Here is a 22442-nt window from a genome sequence, read left to right as displayed (position 1 = left end):
TTATAATTTTTATTTTATTTTATTTTTAATCCTTTTGTTGTGTTTTTTTTTTCTTAATTTTTATATGTATTTATATTTATATGTATGTATTGTTTTTTGTTATTTTTTATTTTTAGTAATTTTAATAAATAAGAATGATTACAATAAAAATTTTTTTTTAATCAAATCATTGACTCTAATTGAAAATGAATGACTTATGACGCCATGGATTCAATTGATAGTATAAAAATGCGTTAATAAATCATGTTGTTTAACCTCACAGCGAAATACGTTTCAACTGGTCATTGCTTCTGTGGAGACGATGTCGTATGCGATACTCCTGTACCCGAGAGAGTCGATGCAGTTCCAGAGCACAGGTAACGGCTTCACGATGCACGCCGGCTTCAGTAAAGGACAGGAGAGATACTTAGTCTTCTCCAAGAGACAAGGACCGTACTATCGCATCACAGACGACACCGAGGCATCGGTCAGGAACTTAGCTGAGTAAGTACGGTTGCGGTTTGTGTTGGTCTCAAGGATAGTTCACCATAAATATTGCCATCATTTACTCTCTTTCATGTTTCAAACCTTTTTCTTCTGTGAAAATTAAATCCAGACATTCTGACGAAGTTTCACTGACCAGGAAACTCCATAATGCTTCTTAACTTTACACAGTTATTGAACTGAACTGAATCAACACTGAACTAATTTCAGCTGAATAATGACTAGAGCTGCTTTACATTAGAAATTAATTCTATTTGCATTGTTGATCGTTATTTTCCTGTTTGTCCATGATTTTGAAACAATCTGTATTGTATAACGGGCTTTATAAGCGAAGTTGACTTGACTTAAACTAATCATAAAAGTAGTCCATGTGACGGATCTGTGTAGAATGAGATTTGAGAGGAATGACGTCTATTCCTCACATAAAACTTCATATGACGCGCAGTTTAGAGTTTGAGTCGTATCAACTGCAAGACAATGATTTTTTGTGTGTGAAAAATGTATCAAAATTAAAGGAAGTTTATGCTTAAAGTCCCCATGTAGTCAATAATTTTATCCCTTAAAACTAAATCAAACCAAAATGACATATTGTTTCTTCCTTGGAAAAAAAAAAGCTTGAATGTAACTCGACACCCTTGCCTCATTTAATATACGTGGTTCTATGAATATGCAAATGAGCCCCGCTCTACCCGCTCTACCCGGAGCCCCGAATGAGCTCCACTCACTCACTCAGCTCAGAGATCCACTGGTTGACGATCACACGTTGATCTGATTGGTTACACGGTAGTTTGTGACGTCAGAAACACCAGCGATTTCAAAGCGTGTTTTTGAGACTGTCTTTGGTTCACTGCAGTTTTAAGTTGTTGCTTTTATTGAGCCTTATGGTACTTTTTGCACTTTTTGGAGCTTGACAGAAAAGAACGATATGAAGATTTCTCCATTTATGTCCCACAGAAAATAAATAACAGTGTTAATACTAACACTTTCTATTCTATAGAATTCTATATTCAAATTTTTTATTTTTTACATGTACTGCGTTAGACTAAACTGGGAAGAGTCATAGCATTTGCATGTTGTCCTGTTGTTAGTTTGACAGCTTTTATAGTTCTCCTCATTTGTAAGTCGCTTTGGATAAAAGCGTCTGCTAAATGATTCAATGTAAATAATGACTGGATTTAAATGTTTAGGTGATTTAATAATGTTTCGGTGGCTTGTCCACTGTTCAGAAGTGTCAATGTATTTTGAGCACGTTTTCCCATACTGCTGTTGAATGTGTTTTCCAGGCAGACTAACTCCGGGAAGCGCGGCGTGTGGGTCTTTGAGATTGGTACGTTCCCCCACTTCACGAACGTCGCCCCTGGGGAAGTGCTAGATTTTCCTCCGGATTCCCACACGTTCAGGACCGCAGGAACACACAACCAGCAAGTCCAGGTCTATCCCGACATCCAACAGGAGAACCTGGATGGAGTTTACCATCGTCCAGAACACCCTCCTCCCATTCAAGTGCACACGGTTCAGTTCACGCCTCAAGATCCCCAGGTCGTGGTAATCGAGAATGAGGACATCGAGGTGGACGGTCAGCATGAATGCTTTATTTATTAATAATGAACAACTTTGTACTTTTCTTGAGCCCGAATGACTCTTATTCTTTGCGCACAGTATTTACATACAACTCCGGGGAATGTGGTGGGCACAGATGCTCCAAGTTTGGCGAATGTAATCGGAGTGGACGATGCTGCCAGTGTAAGCCTGGATACTACGGCAATGGGATTCAATGCGTACCTGATGGTAATGTCTCTATCTAATGGACTTCAGTTCAGTTATTATTGCTTTAATTTCTATTATAGAATTTTTTCGTATGATGGGTTATGATCACTGACAGCCTGTGCAAATGTGAATATATACAGTATATAGATTTAGGACAGCAAAATAAATTAGACTCTAAAAATTTTTTTGTTAGCTGAATCCCTTTGAGATAAAATATTGTTTTATATAAAAAAATCGTGGGACCAACATTCCACAGGCCAACATCAACAACCTGATCAACTATATGCGAAGGAGATGTGTTGCACTGCGTGAGGCAAATGGTGGTTCACACAGATACTGACTGGTTTTCGGACCCCCCAATACTGTAAAACTGCACATTTTAGATTGGCCTTTTTATTGTGGGCAGCCCTAAGGCACACCTGTGCAATAATCATGCTGTCTAATCAGCATCTTGATATGCCACACGTGTGAGGTGGACGGATTATCTCGGCAAAGGAGAAGTGCTCACTAACACCGATTTAGACAGATTTATAAACAATATTTGAGAGAAATAGACCTTTTGTGTACATAGAAAAAGACTTAGATCTTTGAGTTCAGCTCATGAAAAATGGGGGCAAAAACAAAACTGTTGCGTTTACGATTTTGTTCAGTGAAGTTGCTGACATCAAAGTCTGTCATATTTTGGGACAAAACATGAATCTGTTACTTGAATACAATATGACTAAAACTAGCACAATATTAACCCCATGTTCCTTTTTCCGTTTGCTGTTTTTCCTCTTCAGTCTATCTCATCTTCATCATATTTTTGAGTCTATTCCATTTATGGTGATATTAATAGATGTCAAATTTGAAATGTATCAAAGGACATTTGTTACTTTTATACAAATTTGGTACTGTGTTGAGTCCTGAGAAAAGCCTCTGTCATAATGAGATCTGAACCATCTTTCACAGGGATCCCTCAAAGGATGAATGGTAAAGTGAGCGGCAGAGTGTTCGTGGGAAACTCGCCGGTGCCGGTGGACTTTGCTAGCAACGATCTCCACTCGTATGTGGTGGTTAACGACGGCAGAGCGTATGTGGCCATCAGCGCCATCCCAGCGATCGTGGGCTTCTCTCTTCAGCCGCTGTCGTCCGTTGGGGGGGTCATCGGATGGGCTTTTGCACTTCAGCAGCCGGGCTTTAAGAATGGCTTCAGCATCATTGGTGAGATTTTCATATAGTGAGAAGTCTTTGGTGGTGGTTGAGGAGATTCCCACTTCCATATGTAAAGTGCTATATAAATGTAACGAATTATTATTGTCGTCGATAAAATCTATCTCACTTTAAATGGTAGTGTTATATCAAATGAAAAGAAAATGTAAATGAAATGATCAGGGGGTTTTCTATGGAAGCTTGTTTCCATCCGAATAAAAAAAAATCAGAAACGTTATTCTGACTTTTTATCTCGCAGTCCTGACATTTTTTTATGTACCACAATTCGGATTTTATAACTTGCAATTGCGAGTTTATATCTCACAATTCTGAGAGAGAAAAAAAGTCACTCACAATTCTGACTTTTTTCTTGTGTGCAATGGAAGTTATAAAGTCAGAATCGTAAGATAAAACGTTGAAAATACCTTTATTATTTTATATTTTATATATAAATAAATAGCTGCCTTTTAAATTTTAGATTTGGGGTCCATGGCATCTAAAAGATTTAAAACCCCAGATTTACATAAATAAATAAATGTATTTCTTTCATAGAGATTCCTCATTGGTAATCCTCTTATTTTCTATTATGAAATGTGCATATGAAAATGTGTATCTGCTATATCTGCACTAAGTATAAATAACATCTAACAACTATTTTCACTTAGTGCAAATATCCTCTATTTAACATATAGCGTCTGTAGAGGGTGCAGAAAGATCCAGATCAGTTTCAGGTCAAGCCGGAATACAGCAAATATTTCTTACGACACACCATCCCATTTAAAATCAATTCAGCAACTCTAGTGTGTAAACACTCTTTGCTTTGACACATTGGTTTGAGTTGAAATGTTTGATGGAAATCCAGCCTCACACTCCCATCTCTCAGGCGGAAAGTTCAAGCGTCGGGCCGATGTGACCTTCCAGCCGGGCGGAGAGAGGCTGACCATCTCTCAGGAGTTCAAAGGCATCGACGAGCACGACCACCTGACGGTCGACACCAGACTCGAAGGAAAGATTCCCGAGATTCCTCAGGGAGCCAAGGTTCAGATTGACGCCTACAACGAGGTCTACCAGTACAGCAGCAACTGTGAGTCAAACATGCATGATTTCCCATCATTCACAGCACAAGAATGAGAAAACATGCAGATAAAACTGTGTATCCTTTGCACTTCAGTTTGCAATAGTGCTTAAAGGGTAACTAAACCCTAAAACAACTTTTTTTTAGTTAATGATCTATAAGACTGGGGCTTTACTAGGACTGTTCATTGACTCGAGCAAATGTTTTGACATTTGGGTATAAAGTGTTTTAATTCTACAATATGGACCACAAAACCAGTCACAAGGGTCAATTTTTTGAAATTGTGATTTATACATCATATGAAAGCTGAATAAATAAGCTTTCAATTCATGTATGGTTTGTTTAGATAGGACAATATTCGGCCGAGATACAACTATTGAAAATCTGGAATCTGAGGGTGCACAAAAATCGAAACATTGAGAAAATCTCCTTTAAAGTTGTTCATTTATATTCACGATTGTGCTGCATTCACTCACAAAAATAAATGTTTTGTATATTTACGGTAGGAAATGTACAAAATATCTTCATGGAACATGATCTTTACATAATATCCTAATAATTTTTGGCATAAAAGAAAAATAGATCATTTTGACCCATACAATGTATTGTTGGCTATTGCCACAGATATACCCGTGTGACTCGAGACTTTTTGTGGTGCAGAGTCACATATGGTGTAAAAACGTCTGAGTGCTGCCCTCCTCAAGTTGAATGGTGGCTACTGCAGTTGAATTTCCCTATTGGAAGTTGTATCTTCGTATGACATATGCTGGCTCTGCCAGCGGCTCACTACCCACGCACCTGGCACGAGCTTCATGTGAAACAACAAAGTGTTTTTTGCTAAGAATCAACATAAAAAATTACACAGTGTAGCTTTAAGAGTTAAGCCAGCGGCTCGAATTGATAAGGCTCTGGCTCTGTGTCTAGACAATTCACCCTCCTCCACCTCAGGTGAAGGTGCGGGAGAAAAGTCCTCGACTTCAAATGACCGCTCTGTTGCAAAGCTACTGGCGTCACTCCAGTCACTCTACATCTTTGCGAGTCTGACAGCTGTCAATCACTCTGTCACTGTGGGTCTCATGTGCACGCCCCCCCCGCTCAGCCCCGCCCTCGGTTCGTCCCCTCTGTCTCTGCTGGACTCCGCCTACTTTTACAGCATTTTTTTACCAGTGGGTGGAGTCAGGCTCTGACCAGAGGTTGAGTTACACTTTAAAAGCATCCAGTGTTTGTTCGGAAGTGAAAAAGAGAAAAAGAAATGCATGCATTTCTATCTGCGGTACCGTTCAAAAGTTTGGGTTCAGTACGATTTTTTTTCAGCATAGATGCATTAGATTGATCAAACGTGACAGTAAAGACATTTATAATGTTACAAAATATTCTATTTCAAATAAATGCTGTTCTTTTGAACTTTCTATTCTTCAAACAATCCTGAAAAATAAAATGCATCACTGTTTTCACAAAAATATGAACTGTTTTCAACATTGATAATAATCAGAAATGTTTCTTGAGCATCAAATCATCATATTAGAGTGATTTCTGAAGGATCATGTGACACTGAAGACTGGAGTAATGATGCTGAAAATTCAGCTTTGATCACAGGAATAAATTACATTTTATAATATATTCACATAGAAAACAGCTGATTTACATTGTAATAATATTTCATAATTTTCTACAGTGTTTTTGATCAAATAAATGCAGCCTTGGTGAGCGGAAGAGACTCACATTAAAACATTAAAAAATTGTGATAATTATTTTTCCTTTATTCAAGTCCTTTTGTGAAGCCTATTGATGCATGTGTGTCTCTTCCTGTCAGTGATCTCCTCTTCATCGACACGGGAGTATACGATCAATCATCAGGACGGGTCGACCCAGAGCAGAAGCTACAGCGTCAGGGAAACCATCACGTTTCAGGGCTGCCAGCACGACGAGCCCGCCAGAGCCACGCCGTCCGCACAGATGCTCAGCGTCGACCAGGTGTTCGTCATGTACGATGTGGACGAACAGCTCTTGCGTTATGCCATGAGTAACAAGATCGGAGACATCAACGGTGAGGGATGATCTGAGAAAATATTTACCTACTGTCAAAAACACTTCAGATTTTAGGCTATTTGGCATTTAATAAAGTGCTGTTTCAGACTAGCGGAAAGAAAATGATCTATTTATCTATTTGAGTCTGTAGATTACAATGCACATTGTTAGATTTTGGTGTATTTGGCCGAGCAGTGGTTTGGGTGGCTCGCCAATGTATTAGATTTCTCCAATACATAAAATAAGTAAGCTTGACCAGAGTTCTTGTGGGGAGAAGAATTTATTGAAGGTTTGTAGTGTAGCAGTCCTTCAGCAGCGATGTTAGCATATCGCCCTTCAACAATCTTAAAGGGATAGTTCACTGTGAAATAAAATTTTGGTATGTTTTAGCTTACCGCAAGGGCATCCAAGATGTAGGTGTCTTTTTTTCCGCAGTAGTTTTAATTTGGATATTTTTAGGTCAAACCGTTCTTGTCTGTCAGTCATTTCATGCAGGTCTATGGTCACTGTCTCAAAGAGCATGCACAAAGTCCAAATTAAAACAATTCCCCATCGTCCAAATTAAACAATCGTAAGAGTGTGCTTTTAATGTTAATGATTAAAATGTACACAAATAAAATAGGAATGGCATTAAATTTATTGAGGTAAGAAACATCACATTTACTGCAATGTGCAACATAACATAACACTAATGCAACATAACACTGCACTCTAAGTACTTCAAGTAACAACAAAATGTATATGGTTATGAGCTTTAAACTGTCCAGTAAAATAAATTATATTAGTTTATATAGTTTAAATAAAAGTACTCCATTAGCTTTTTCTTTCAAGTAAAAAAAAAACCTCTCAATTTCAGAGTTATACATAAAGTACCTATAAGAATCATCTTTTCCATACAGTACATTAAAGTGCATCAAAAACAAGGCAAAATACAGCAAGTTCTCCCTGAGTTATGATATTAAAGTTGACTTTGTCATCATGTAACAGCCAAAAACATTTGATCAAAAGTTACAAGTATTCAAGTTGTAGGACTACTACTGAGGGCTTAGCGTCGAGTTTCTTAACTTTTTCGGCGACGAAAGCAGAGCCGTGGAGAGCCGCTTCGCCATGCTTTCATTGTTTTGAAGGGGGAGGGGGGAGCTGCAATGAAGGGAGGGGTTGTGTCGCCCAGATTTGCTTCCCCCGGTCTGCATTTTCCCCAGACATACGTTCTTCTCCCACACAAAAACAGAATTTCATTCCAAATATGTAAAATTCCGCGAAATTCCGGATTAATTTGCCAATTTTAGGGCCTTACTTGAATATTAAAATTGGCAAAGCTTAAATATTTGTGATTAAACATTTGAAGTGTCAGAGTTTTGGGTGAATAGACTTTTAATGGAGGGACAGAAATCTTTCAGGTTTCATTAAAAATATCTTCATTTGTGTTTTTGAAAATGAACGAAATACTTGCGGGTTTGAAACGACACGAGGGTGAGAAAATGATGACAGAATTTTAATTTCTGGGTGAACTATCCCTTTAAATTCAATGTATATTCTTAATAGTTGATTCTTATGTAAAATCCACAGGTGGACAGACGGAAGAGAACGCTTGCTTCACTGGGAGACACGGCTGCGATACTAACGCCGTATGCAGACCCGGACAAGGAAACCAGTTCACATGCGAATGTGCCACGGGCTTTAATGGGGACGGAAGGACTTGCAATGGTACGGTGTTGTGGGATAATCTGAGATTTTACCACAATTACATCTATCATTAGTGTATTGTTTCAATTAAAACCATTTCCTATTTAATTTCCCTCCTAAAACGGATTTCCCTCCTAATTTTCTTCATGAAAGTAGAGCTTGGCTTCCTATCGGGGTCGTGTCCAAAGCAATCTTCTAACCAGACGTCAAAATTGTCTCTATGTCTACTTAAATATTCCCCCAGACCTCTAAGGATGTGACCCATCCCTTGATGCTTAGAGGAAATTGCACAAAAACGGGACAGATGTTATCTTAAAAAGACGCAATTATGAGAACCGATGGTATCATCGTTAGTGATCCGTGGGAATGTGACTATGAGGAAGTCTGTTGTTTATAATAGCATTAAAGTGGTCGTGGAAATACTCACTAAAGCCCGTTTCAGCAAGTTTAGTTTGTTTTCCTTTTCTCATTAGACATCGATGAATGCAGGGAAACCCCTCAGATCTGTGGGCCGAACGCCGTCTGCAACAACCAGCCGGGAACGTTTCGCTGCGAGTGTCAGAGCGGCTTCCAGTTCGCTAGTGATGGACAGACATGTGTTGGTATGTGAGTCAGTACATGTTTATGTCTGTTTGTACTCATCATCATCTATATTTGTTGACAAAATTCCCCTCTATTTATAAAGCTAAATTCAGTTGATTTGCATCATAAAATGTCCACATTGTAAAAACATCTAACATCTAAAGAAGCCATGGACTGGTTTCACAGACAGAGCTTAGATTAAGCCAGGATTTGGCCTTAGTTCAATTAGGACATTTAAGCACCCTTTATAAATGTGCCTTAGAAAAAAACAAAACATTACTGCCGTGAATCTTGAGATAAAACAATGGCACTGATATATTTTAAGTTGCTTTCAGTTTAAACCGATCAGACTGCATATTGTCTGAGACTAGACTTGAAACTGGGGGCATAAGACTTGATTTTCATGGGGAAAATAAAACAAATCGCATTTGTTTTTTCCAAGACAAGATTGAGACTAAATGGAAAGCAAATGGATATTTAAGTCAGAGTCTCTTACTTCTGATGTTTCTGAGAAGAAAAAGACCCCAGAAGAAATTCCCTATAGAGGATGTCGCTCATCTGAAGCTCATTATCTCTCATTATTTCTCATTATCTCTCATTATTTCAGCCTGTAGCTCTTGTAAACCGTAATGTCAATTATCTATTTACAATTTAGAATACTTTATTGGCCTGATTGTAATGACAAGAAAAATAAATATACAACATAGCACCTTATTTTAACACAATTTAATGTTATTGTTAAGTAATAAAATGTGCTGCTTTATATATTTTTTTATAAACATGTATGTATTGAATTTTAACAGTTTACAAGAATACATGTTGATACATTTAACAAAGCATATAACAGTCAAACTTTAAAAGAATCCACTCCCCCCACCCCAAAAAACAACAAAAAAAAAAAAAACTGGGTAACGACATTATACAATCATACACAGCTTAGGAGGTATCGACAGTTAGGGACATATCGCCTTCAAGTTTCCAGAGTTTCCTCAACTTCACAGTTCTCCAAGAATGATCTCTTTTCTTTCCAGATCTCTTTGAATTCGGCTGGTTTCTTTTTCATTGTGTATGTTAACTTTTCAAGGATAAGGCATGCTGATAGTTCTTTCAGCCAGCGACCAACAGAAGGGCTCTTGACATCTTTCCAACAGAGAGAAATCAAGCGTCTAGCTTGTACTATACACAAGTCTGTAATTTTCCTCTCTTTGCGGTTTAACATACTTTTGGATACAAATTAAGAATGCAAAGTGCAGGATTGTCAGGCACTGGATTTAAGGTCATCTTAGAAATACATTTTATAACTTCATTCATTCATTCGTATCTCAGGGCAGTCCCACAGACAATGAAATAAGGTGCCCTTTTCGACATTACATTTAACACAGATATCAGTAATATTTGGATTCATCTTATTCAGTCTTTCCAGAGTAACATAAGTCCTCATAATCCAATTATATTGAATCAGTTTGAGATAGGTGTTTATTGTTAGAAGTTGTGCTCTATGGCACACCTCTCTCCAGTCCTCCTCTGAGATATCTGTTTGTAAGTCATTTATCCATTGAGTTTTCTTATACTCAGTAGAGTCTTTATGTTTTTTCACCAAAATGTTATAGAGTAAAGATATCTGACCCTTGCCAGTACAATTCTGCTTTTTACAATTCTGCTTTGATCACAGGAATAAATTACACTTTACAATATATACACATAGAAAATAGTTAATTTAAATTATAATAATATTGCATTGTTTTTACTGTATTTTTTATCAAATAAATGCAGCCTTGTTGAGCAGAAGAGACTTCAAAACCAACGGTAGTATATATATAATGTTGTATATATAATGTATATATAAAAGAAAAAGAAAATGGATGTCTCATTGATTTTAAAATGTATGTGAATACAAGGGCAGCTCAGATCCTTTGATGAGAAATGTTTGGGTTAAGATTGAGATCTGTGACTTTTGAATACAGACTTTGAGACACTTTTGAGATCTCTAAAGAAAATGCATGTGAGATTACTGGGCTCTTCTTCTCTAAAAGAAATTAAGGTTTTTGAGGAAAACATTCCAGGATTTTTCTACACAGAATGGACTTCAATGGCAACCAACTATACCAATGTTCAAATAAAAGGTTCAAATGTCCGTCTTAATGCAGCTTCAAAGTCTCGACACGATCCCAGTCGAGATATAAGAGTCTTATCCAGCGAAACGATCCGTCATTTTCTAAAAAAAAAAATTAAATGATATACTTTTTAACCACAAATGCTCATCGTGTACCATCTCTGAGACGCGCCACGTATTACGTCATCACGTTGGAAAGGTCACGCGTCACGTCATGTATCTAAGTTATTTGTCTGTGTACTCATCTCATTTTCTCCTCCAACTTCAATATCTTTGTTTTAATTTATTATTATTATTATTTTTTATTTTTTTGTGACCTTTCCAACATGACGACGCAATACGTGGCGCATCTCAGAGATGGTACAAGACAGGCATTTGTGGTTAAAAAGTATATATATATTTTTTTTTTAGAAAATGACGGATCGTTTTGCTGGATAAGACTCTTATTTCTCGACTGGGATCGTGTCGAGACTTTGAAGCTGCATTAAGACGGACATTTGAACCTTCTTTGAACATTGGTATAGTTGGTTGCCATTGAAGTCCATTCTGTGGAGAAAAGTCCTGGAATGTTTTTCTCAAAAACCTTAATTTCTTTTCGACTGAAGAAAGAAAGACATGGATATATCTTGGATGACATCGGGGTGAGTAAATTATCAGCAAAAGATTTTTTGAAAGTGAACTAATCCTTTAAGAGATCTCTTGTAGGATTTCTGATTTCTGTGGCGATATTCAGACACTCCCATTTCAAAATGTGCCTAATAAGTGATTTAACTTTCTGAATTAGATTAAAATAAACTGTTTTTATTGTGTTGTCCTGTAGAGGTGTACCGTCCCGTGGACCCGTGCCGCACCGGCACTCATGACTGTGACGTCCCTGAACGGTCTCGCTGTAGTTACACCGGCGGATCCACCTACATCTGCTCCTGCTTGCCGGGATTCATGGGAGATGGACGAAGCTGTCAGGGTGAGTTACTGCTCCTCTGTTCCAGCTGTCTCTACCTCTCTATACCAGAGACACTTTCATTTATAAGACAAGAAGAATGCACTTCATTTTATGCGAAACAGTACTAGTTGACTAATCAGTTTCATATGCATTTTTACAGTTGCATTCATCTGTGCAGTAGTGGTCATGTTTAAGTGCATGATGAAACTGTGAATTAGCGATAAATTAATGTGATAAATTTCTATTTTTCAGCAGATATTCGGCTGATAAACTTGCCTGATTGATTGATCAGACAGGTTTGATTGATCCATTGATTTATTCTGCCTAACCATTTCTGGTCAATGGATAGTGTACATTTCTAGTTTTAAATATTTGTAATATTTATATAAAAAATTGTTGATGTTAATATTTTTATTTCATTTGAATTTAGCAGTTTTGTCTTAATAACTTTGCTATTATAAAAATTCCGTTAATATCTGCAAATCTTCATTAGTTTCTAAAAAGTGTAAAAAGTTTCTATAAATCAGTATTTTGCTCCTGATATAAGTTCATTATAGATATGGTTGAGCACTTTATGTCGAGTATAAATGACTTGACATGATGTGAATGCATTTGATCTCGGTGTGATTATCAGCTGAGAGGGAAAACATGAGTGGAAAGAGACAGAGCCCTTAACTTAAGGTTTATTATTTCAATATAATGCATTTATTTAATATGTAAATGAATTTTAATTTAACACATTTTATTTTATATTTAAATTTAATAAATGTTATTCATTTTTATTATGTATAAGACACTTGATAAAAACGTCTGCAAAATGAATAAATTTTTGTCAGTGCTGCTCTGACGATTTTATTAGTAAAATAACTTAGCAATTTTAAAGATACATGACATTTCTCACCATCGATGTAATAATGACGCTGTTCTTGAAGCAGATAAACTTAGTTTCACTATTATCAGAGACGCAGCTGCCAAACATTGTTGAGACGCACAGACTAACTGTGAGAAAGAGAGATTAAGCGTATGTCTCTCTCTCTCTCTCTCTCTCTCTCTCTCTCTCTCTCTCTCTCTCTCTCTCTCTCTCTCTCTCTCTCTCTCTCTCTCTCTCTCTAATATCTGCATTAGTATTCTATCAGTAGCTCAAGCCTCCGTCACTATCTCTAAAATGACGTTTTGGAATCAGCAACGGAGGCTTGGGATAAGATGTGTAAGAAGATAGTCCTTCACACCAGATCATTTTAAGGACAAAAACCTGACAAATGTCTTGAAATACAACATCTGAACAATGTCTTGAGGTGTGGTAACCGTAGTATAAGCGGAATAATCTGCTCCGCTTCACGACGTGGCCACATGACCACCTAAGGTGTCCATTATTGTCTAATAATCCAATGGGCCGTCGTCAATTGTTCATTTACTTATTAAACATTTAACTGTGCTTATCTGTCATGCAAATGAATCTTAATGGTCCTAAAAATGGGCGTTTCTTTCTTTCAGACATAGACGAGTGTCAGGTGAGCCAGTGTCATGAGAATGCCGTTTGTTTCAACACACCTGGATCTTTCGCCTGTCAGTGTAACTCTGGTTTTTATGGCGACGGATTCCGCTGCTCTACAGGTAGATCCAGCTTTAAATGAAGATCAGTTCTGTCTTTTGGTTTTTATCACATGGACTCCCTAAGCGCATGGTCTAAAGAGCAGGGTGCAAGTTCACTTAGGGCGTGTCCGAATCCACTTTTGATAGTTTAACGACGGGAAAAATGGTCTAAAAGGGTCGTCTCTATTCTCTTAATGAGAAATGGGTGTATTTTGGGATTTACGTGCGTCAAACCAATCAGAGTCTAATATCCCATTCCCTTTAAATGCCAGTTGCGCTCGCGCCATGGCAGATTCGCTATTTACATGACGGAATTTGATAGTGGAAAGACCGAACGCGTCTCCAGAGCGCAAACGGATCTGCTCGTGCGCAAGGTTAAAGTGCGCAAGCAGAACATCTACGGGACAAGCCGGATTCACCATATCTTTATGTACACAATAATAATCTTTTACATTGTAATCCTTTTAATTTTAATATTTGGCATGTTTGTGTGCTGCTGTGTGTCCCTGTGTGTTTAATAAGCAGAGTGTACGCGCGTTGTGGACCCGCCTATAGGCGCACATTACTAACGCACTCTTTAAATAACAAAAAAAAGATATTGCGCCATTGACTTTAGACCAGCTTTCAGTTGGTCAGTGGAGAAGTCTATTTCAGTTCCTCACAATAGCAACGGTCCAACAATGCACCAGAACACACCTCGTTTTCAGACCAGCACGCCCATGGACGCACAAATAACACAAAACAACGTGGCGCAAGATGTGAAAATGATAACTGCGTCGGGCTGAAACTAGCAAAAAACACTTGCATTGCGCCGGGTGTAAGTTAGGGCCCTAAGTGTTCTTCATTCTTTTCATTCACTCATATAAAGCCAAAGTATTTATTACTGGCATATTTAGCGAAAATTCATTAGGTTTTTGCATGTTGTGGTTTGTACATCAGGCTTAGGCTAAAGGATTACTTCACTTCAGAAAAATAACATTTCTGCTAATTTACTCACACCATCCAAGATGTTCATGTCTGTCTTTCTTCAGTCGAAAAGAAATTAAGGTTTTTGAGGAAAACATTCCAGGATTTTTCTCCATATAGTGACTTCAATGGGGTCCAACGAGTTCAAGGTCTAAATGTGAATTTCAGTGCAGCTTCAAAGGCTCGACACGATCCAGCCGAGGAATAAGAGTCTTATATAGACAAACCATTGGTAATTAAAAAAAAAAGTAAACATTTATACATTAAATGGCACCACACATTACGTAATCACGGTGAAAGGTCACGCATGACGTAGGCGGAAGTACAGACCTAGTGTTTACAAAGCTAACGTGCAAAGACTAAGTCAAATGCTATTTACAAAAGAATTTGATAAATAAAGGTAAAACAACGTTGTCGGACTATTTTGAAGTTGAAGGAGAGATTTTCGCTTTTCGAGACATTTTCCTCCTACGTCAGGTCACCGCCTGACCTTTCCAGTGGTTAAAAAGTATATAAATGTTATTTTTTTTTATAAAATGAGTGATGGTTTGTCTAGATAAGACTCTTATTCCTCGGCTGGATCATGTCGAGACTTTGAAGCTGCACTGAAACTCACATTTGGACCTTGAACTCGTTGGACCCCATTGAAGACACTATATGGAGAAAAATCCTGGAATGTTTTCCTCAAAAACTAATTTCTTTTCGACTGAAGAAAGAAAGACGTGGACATCTTAGATTACGTGGGGGAGAGTAAATTATCAGTAAATGTTAATTCTGAAGTGAACTACTCCTTTAAGCATCTATCCTTGAGCAACACTACAGTATCGCAAAGGAAAAGGAAACTGAGAGCTGTTTTTACCCACAGTTCAAACCACAAACCTTATCAGTCGTTCTAATGACAGACGACCCTCAACTCTTTAAATATTACAACATGACCTGACATCTTGACCTCTGAGTTTGAGGTTAAACCCTGTCGTCATGAATATGAGCTCGGCAGCTGCATGTCTGCTGGGAACTGGCCAGTTGCTTTGGGTTCTCAGAGTTTTAAGACCCCATGAAATCAATATCGTTGAGTTTTGTGACTTTTAGTCCATGTTTCTGAGCTGTAAGGTCATCTGTGTACTAGTGTAGTCCTAGAAATAAGCCTTTATGCAGAAATGTTTGGGGTCGGTCTTAAGAGTCTATTCTGCTCAACCAAGACTGCATTTATTTAATCAAAAATACAGTAAAAACTGTGAAATATAATTACATTTTAAAACGACTGTTTTCGAATGTGAATATATTGTAAAATGTCATTTATTCCTGTGATCAAAGCTGAATTTTCAGCATCAGTCTTCAGTGTCACATGATCCTTAAGGTTAAGTGTGTGTGTTTTGTTCAGACCATGAGAAGACACGCTGCGAGCTGCACAGGGAGAACATTCTGGGCGCTGGGTTTGAGCCTCGTGGTCCTCGTCCCGGTCAGTATGTGCCGACCTGTGATGCCCAGGGCGCATACGAGCCCATGCAGTGTCACGCCAGCATTAGGCAGTGCTGGTGTGTGGATCGTGACGGACAGGAGATCTCTGGCACCCGCATGGGACCCGGACGCTTTCCTGAGTGTGAGTCCTCCACATGCTTTATTCATAGGCCATGCTTACACCTGGTATTAAAGGATTAGTTCACTTTCAAAAAGATTTTTGCTGATAATATACTCACCCCGATGTCATCCAAGATATCCATGTGTTTCTTTCTTCAGTTGAAAAGAAATGAAGGATTCCAGGATTTTTCTACACAGAATGGACTTCAATGGCAACCAATCATACCAATGTTCAAAGAAGGTTCAAATGTCCGTCTCAATGCAGCTCCAAAGTCTCGACACGATCCCAGTCGAGAAATAAGGGTCTTATCTAGTGAAACGATCATCATTTTCAAAAAAAAAAAAAAAAAAATATATATATACTTTTTAACCACAAATGCCCGTCTTGTACCATCTCTGAGATGCGCCACGTATTACGTCATCATGTTGGAAAGGTCACGAAAATAAAATAAAATAAATAATAATAATAAATTAAAACAAAGATGGCAGACGATTTTGTAGTTGGAGAAAATGAGATGAAATTTTTCGCCTTCCCTTCCTTTCTGAATCAGAGTACACAGACAAATAACTTCAGAGATGGTACACGACGAGCATTTGTGGTTAAAAAGTATATATATTTTTTTTTTTGAAAATGATGATCGTTTCGCGAGATAAGACCCTTATTTCTCGACTGGGATCGTGTCGAGACTTTGAAGCTGCATTGAGACGGACATTTGAACCTTCTTTGAACATTGGTATAGTTGGTTGCCATTGAAGTCCATTCTGTGGAGAAAAATCCTGGAATGTTTTCCTCAAAAACCTTAATTTCTTTTCGACTGAAGAAAGAAAGACATGGATATCTTGAATGACATCGGGGTGAGTAAATTATCAGCAAACATTTTTTTGAAAGTGAACTAATCCTTTAAGATGCATTTTGATCAATCGGATCACAAGTAGACGATGCTAAATACAAAATGTTTTAAGCTTGTCCACTTTCAACCATTTCCAGAGGCAGTTGAAAACACGGATTGCTTTCGTAGTTTAAACGCTGTGATCGAATGTGGTCGAACAGACACAACCAGACGCTTGCTCTCTGAATACTGACTTAATGAGTAACATTATGGGAAGAGCGCTAGACTGACGGGATTTAAACTTTTAAAAGTTTGGTTTGAAGATGAAAAATGTACCAAGCACAATGTTCTCTCACCATTCCTGATTTCTAACACACATTCGCAGTGTTCGGCTGGTCTTGAGGCTGTCAGAGCAGAAACGTATGTTTCTCAGTCGTCTTCGGTCACGTTCATATGTAAATTGCACAAGCTTATTTTGTCCATTATATTGAATGATCTGAAAAAACCCATACATTTACCCTCCCACAGACTCTTCCCTCAAAGAAATCAGGACAGAAGTGTTTGAAAGTGGAGAAAAGAGGCGGATTAAAACACCAGGTGTAAACGGGAATGAGTCTCCCTCGTCTACTTGTGATCCGATCGACCAAAACACATCTTAACACCAGCTGTAAACAGGGCCTTAATTCATGTAAATGTATTCTAGTAGACCCCAAAATATGGATACTTTAAAATATCTAATATAACTTCAGGGTTTACACTTTACTTCCAATCAATTTTCATTAGTAGTTTAACTCTTCATTATTCGTCATTTGTAATTTAGTTATTTTTTTTTTACTCACAAATAGCAATTTCCATTAAAATCTTAATAAATTCTTCTTAAAATATTTTAGAGCTTGACAATAAAATTGATAATGAAATTAATAAAATATAAAAACCATGTCGTCTTAAGATTTTATTTGTTTCCATGGTCTATAAATCACACTTAAAATTCCCTTACACCTTCATTTTTTCAGCTAACACCTTTTTTTATTTTTAAACCATTTGTTTATTTTAAAGCTCGTTTGTCATTTAAAATAATTTCTAGCCATCTTGCATCCCGTTTGGAAGTGTGTTAAGGCCTCCTTGGTTGAGAATGTAGTGGCAAACAATTTTACATCACTGAATAAGAAACAAACATGGATCAATTGTCTTTAACAATTATTTATTTAAGGATAGGTCAGCAGTCATACCGTCATTACAAAGTGCCTGCAGAGTGTGACCACGAGTGGGGGGGGTATCCTTCATTCTTTATAGTTGTTCCTCCCCCAAGGTTGTTTTCCCGAGGCTACATCCAGATACATCTTAGCCATAACTAATATATTGTTTAGATTTGCCTATCAAACTTAATCATATTACACACTTGAATGGAGACTCTCTGTCTCGGTCATACATTCAGTCACATTAACTTTTGTCCGGTCATATACAAGGACATACACATACATATATTAATAAGAATATGTATCGACACCACATTAATCTAATTACCATCATATTTCTAAGATTCTATGAATATAATTAAGTGCAAACATAATAGAACATCACATTTCTTCCACAAGAACCACTGGGAAAATTCCTACATAAGCAGCTCTTTAGGTTTTGGAACAAAGCGAATGTTTTTATTGCCACATTGACGATTTTCTGCACATAGAGGTAGTGAATTCTCATAGTCATTTTATATTCCTCTCTTTATATTCCTCCTCAGGTCCTGGTGATTTCCCCGGCCCGATTAGACCAACACCCAACCCCAACATTACTCCTTTGCCTCCCGGCAGTCACGTCCTCTTTACACAGAGCGGGAAGATTGAGTACGTTCCTCTGGAAGGTCATGACCTGAAGAAGAATGAAGCCAAGACTGCACTGCACCTCCCGGTAAAGCTTTAACCCAGCGTGTCTGTTAGTGTAATGTGGAAGAAGAGAGTTTATACTATTGATGGGAGAAACAAAGCTTTTCGAAACTTTGAATCAATTGCTTTACAAAACGGTTCACTGTTTTAAAGCGCTCAAAACGTGACGCCTGCTGGTCAGAACAACTTTTGCAAGTTGAAAGTGTAATCTATTATATTAAATCTAATCAACAAATTAGAGATAAAAATCAAATTTGATAAAAGAGGAAAAAAAGAGAAAAAATATATAGAAAAAAATAGATTTTTTTTTTATTCGTGGAGAGCTTGGTTAATCAGGCCAATAAGTTCTATTTTATTATAGAAATGTCAATAAAAATCTCTACACATTTATAAAATCAGGTAAAACCCATATAGAGACTGGTTCATGGGCTCACAGAGATCATTTCGAAACAGTTATGACGTAATGAAGCCTCGTTTACTGGAATCATGTGACTTCGGCAGTTTGATACGCACTCCAAATCCCTGGTTCAAAACAAACGATTCGCAACAGTTTCAGAGCTTCACAAATCAGTGGCTGTTTCTAAAATCGCCCCCTATACCCTCACTCACTATTCCCTGCATTAGTCCACTAATATAGTTCACTTGAGGGAGTGAATGAGAACGAGCGAGTGAATTCGGACACTGAGTGCCGCTTTTGCATAGTTTGTGTTGCTGGCAAACTGGCTGCTCCAGTAGTAATGAAAAGATTCGTCTTGAACTCTGTCATGGAAACTATTTATATACTTTAATAAACAATTCAATAATCAATTTTAAAAGGAATTTAAACCTGTATTATATTATGCTGTACCCACATTGGACCAGCGGTTTGTAAAATGGACGGATGGATGATTCGCCATCTTCTGGTCAGACACGTGAATTCATTCAGCTCACGAATCTCACAGTGCATTATGGGTATTATCTATCCGTTGAGCGTACATCGGTTGTACACACGTTATTGTGGTGCATTGTGGGATTGAGTGCAAGGGTATAAGGGGCGATTTCGGACACAGCCAGTGTTTCCAAAGCGCCTATAACTAGTTTACACAAAAAATTCTGTATAATGCAGGCCAGACAAGTAATTTTGGCGGTATCAATTTGTAAAGAAAGACAACGCATCTGGCACATATATATATATATATTCAAACACGCATACCTATAGACTAAACACATAATATGCATGTGCGCCACCGTTTTCACAGATTCACATTTTTGAATTTTGCACAGAGATGATAACGTTTTTCAAAACTTGCACCTTGGCACCTATTTCAGAGTTAGCGTTCTCGAGCCCCAAACACTGTTGTCGTGTAAATGAGCGGCCAGAACACATTAAAAGTTTTCTTTTTTCAGTTAAAGCGTGTGTCGTGTTAGCTAAGTTAAAGGAGAACTCCGGTCAATTTTAACATTGAGCTAATTTTTTTGTAAATTTGGAGTGCTGTCAATACAGAGAACAACGACAAAAATCTGTGTTGCCTACACCGTGTTATCCTCTTTTTAAAATTTGCACCCTGTTGACTTCAATGGGGCAAGTTTTAAACCAGCTTTTAGCCTCTTAACATCCTTGATGTGTCATTACAAGTGCACAGCCAATGTGAGTGATTCCTTCAGAGTGATCACGGGTGAATCTGACTGCAGTAGATGTGAAAGATATTAATAAAAGTGATGTTATTTCAGCCAGCGCACATACCTGTATTTACATCCTGTTTTCAGTCGAAGTCCACAGTAATCGATTGTTGAGTTCACACGCATAGGTTTAGTTACCTATGATCACGCGTGTGAACTCGACAATCGATTACTGTGGACTTCGACTGAAAACAGGATGTAAATACAGGTATGTGCGCTGGCTGAAATAACATCACTTTTATTAATATCTTTCACATCTACTGCAGTCAGATTCACCCGTGATCACTCTGAAGGAATCACTCATATTTTCTGTGCACTTGTAATGACACATCAAGGATGTTAAGAGGCTAAAAGCAGGTTTAAAACTTGCCCCATTGAAGTCAACAGGGTGCAAATTTTAAAAAGAGGATAACTCGGTGTAGGCAACACCGATTTTTGTCATTGTTCTCTGTATTGACAGCACTCCAAATGTACAAAAAAATTAGCTCAATGTTAAAATTGACCGGAGTTCTCCTTTAATAACTAATGATCTTTGCGATGGAAGTGAATCAATCAAAAACTAACTTTAGCTGGACAGTAACTTTATTCTAGAGCTGCTGTAAAGCCAAAACAATCTCTGTTACTGTAATTTCCTATTATCACGGTAAAGCTGCTTTTGAAACAATCTATATTGTTAAAAGCGCTATATAAATGAAGGTGACTTGACTATGTAGAAGTGCTTGTGTGGAGTATGTTTAGACTGAATGAACATCATTCACAAAACTGTTTTGCTCCGTGGATTCATCCAGAAGTCTTTCCCCTGATTCATTCCCTGCTGCTTTGAGGCTCTGGTTTGCATTAGTGCAAAGCCTGTTTAGGGATGTTAGCAACTTGTGAACGTGTCACTGTGTTCTGCTCGTAGTTCGTCTCTCTCGGCTGGATTGTTGATAACACGGAGCCAGAACTGCTGGGGGGATCGCTGGGGAATTTTAGGATTGCTTACCTCCTGTTTTTCTTGGAAATGTCCGTATGAGAGAAATTGTGTTTATCTGAGCCATATGCTGCCTCTGCTGATTACATAACCTCCATCGGCATTTAGCCGTATGAATGTGAGGAGAGATTCCAGGAGAAAAACAGACCAGACAATTTACAGAAGAAAATGATGTTAGCATGCATGTTTTCCACAGACGCCCTGGACTGAACTGGTGCTTCGTAAAGTGTAAAAATGCACATTACAGTTCAAAAGAGTGGGGTTTATGAGATTTTTTTAAATGCTTTTCATTATGAAAAATACAGTAAAAACAATAATATTATTACCATTTCAAATAGCTGTTCGGTAATCGGACTTATTTAATTTTATTTTAATGTTATTTAGTTTATTTTTGCATTATATTACCACATAGTGCTATCATCCAATCATTGACTCATTTACGATGATCAAACCAGTTATTTTTTGAATAATCGTCTATGGAAATATTTCCTGTATTGTAACAACTTCAATTTGATTAGTGAGGATTGCACCGTAAAGTAAGTGCATGAAAAAATGTGAACATTATTGTTTTTAATACATCAGAAGTTTCTCCCAAACCTAAAATAGGCTTTAGTTGTAATTAATATTTTAAGATTTGATGTTTTTTGTATTGTATCTTGCAAAAAATAAGGTGATCAGACTCTGAAACATTGTGCATACACATACAGTACGGCTTTCGCGCTCCCCTTTAAATCACGAAATATGCCTTAGAAAATTATGCAAATCAGTCTTAATAGTTCTTAATGCAAAATGCAATGCTCAGTTGATTTTGATTTTATTTCCGTGTATGGTTTGCAGAGTACAGTAAAATACTTTGTTACATGTCACTTTTCGATCAATTTAATGCTTCCTTAGCTGAATAAAAGGAATAATTTCTTTCACATTTTTTTTTAAATGGTAATGTATTATTAAAGTATAAATATTAGTATAAACAATTCGAGAAATCGACCTGTGCTGATGCAATTATATTAAATGTTCCTGCTTGTTTTTTAGAAGCGTATATATGTTAAAAACTGTGCATGTTCTCACATAATCTATTTTTTAATCTATTAATTC

At 37.5% G+C, this 22442-nt stretch overlaps 1 protein-coding gene across 1 annotated transcript in view; it reads left to right on the top strand.

Moving 5' to 3' along the window:
- nid1a (nidogen 1a) overlaps nucleotides 1–22442 on the top strand; it is a 45884-nt gene that overhangs the window by 7776 nt on the left and 15666 nt on the right. The window contains exons 3-14 of the mRNA XM_081351416.1: nucleotides 263–483; nucleotides 1767–2059; nucleotides 2143–2271; nucleotides 3202–3453; nucleotides 4325–4525; nucleotides 6330–6563; nucleotides 8114–8251; nucleotides 8704–8832; nucleotides 11746–11889; nucleotides 13363–13482; nucleotides 15809–16027; nucleotides 18577–18743. Of these exons, the coding sequence (XP_081207542.1) occupies nucleotides 263–483; nucleotides 1767–2059; nucleotides 2143–2271; nucleotides 3202–3453; nucleotides 4325–4525; nucleotides 6330–6563; nucleotides 8114–8251; nucleotides 8704–8832; nucleotides 11746–11889; nucleotides 13363–13482; nucleotides 15809–16027; nucleotides 18577–18743 (2247 nt within the window). The remainder of the gene's footprint in view (nucleotides 1–262; nucleotides 484–1766; nucleotides 2060–2142; nucleotides 2272–3201; nucleotides 3454–4324; nucleotides 4526–6329; nucleotides 6564–8113; nucleotides 8252–8703; nucleotides 8833–11745; nucleotides 11890–13362; nucleotides 13483–15808; nucleotides 16028–18576; nucleotides 18744–22442) is intronic.

The sequence above is a fragment of the Scardinius erythrophthalmus genome (genome assembly GCF_964197995.2).
Source record: "Scardinius erythrophthalmus genome assembly, chromosome: 21".
Lineage (NCBI taxonomy): Eukaryota > Metazoa > Chordata > Actinopteri > Cypriniformes > Leuciscidae > Scardinius > Scardinius erythrophthalmus.
The sequence above is the reverse complement of the archived record's forward strand: the minus strand, read 5'-3'. Positions and strand labels throughout refer to the sequence as shown.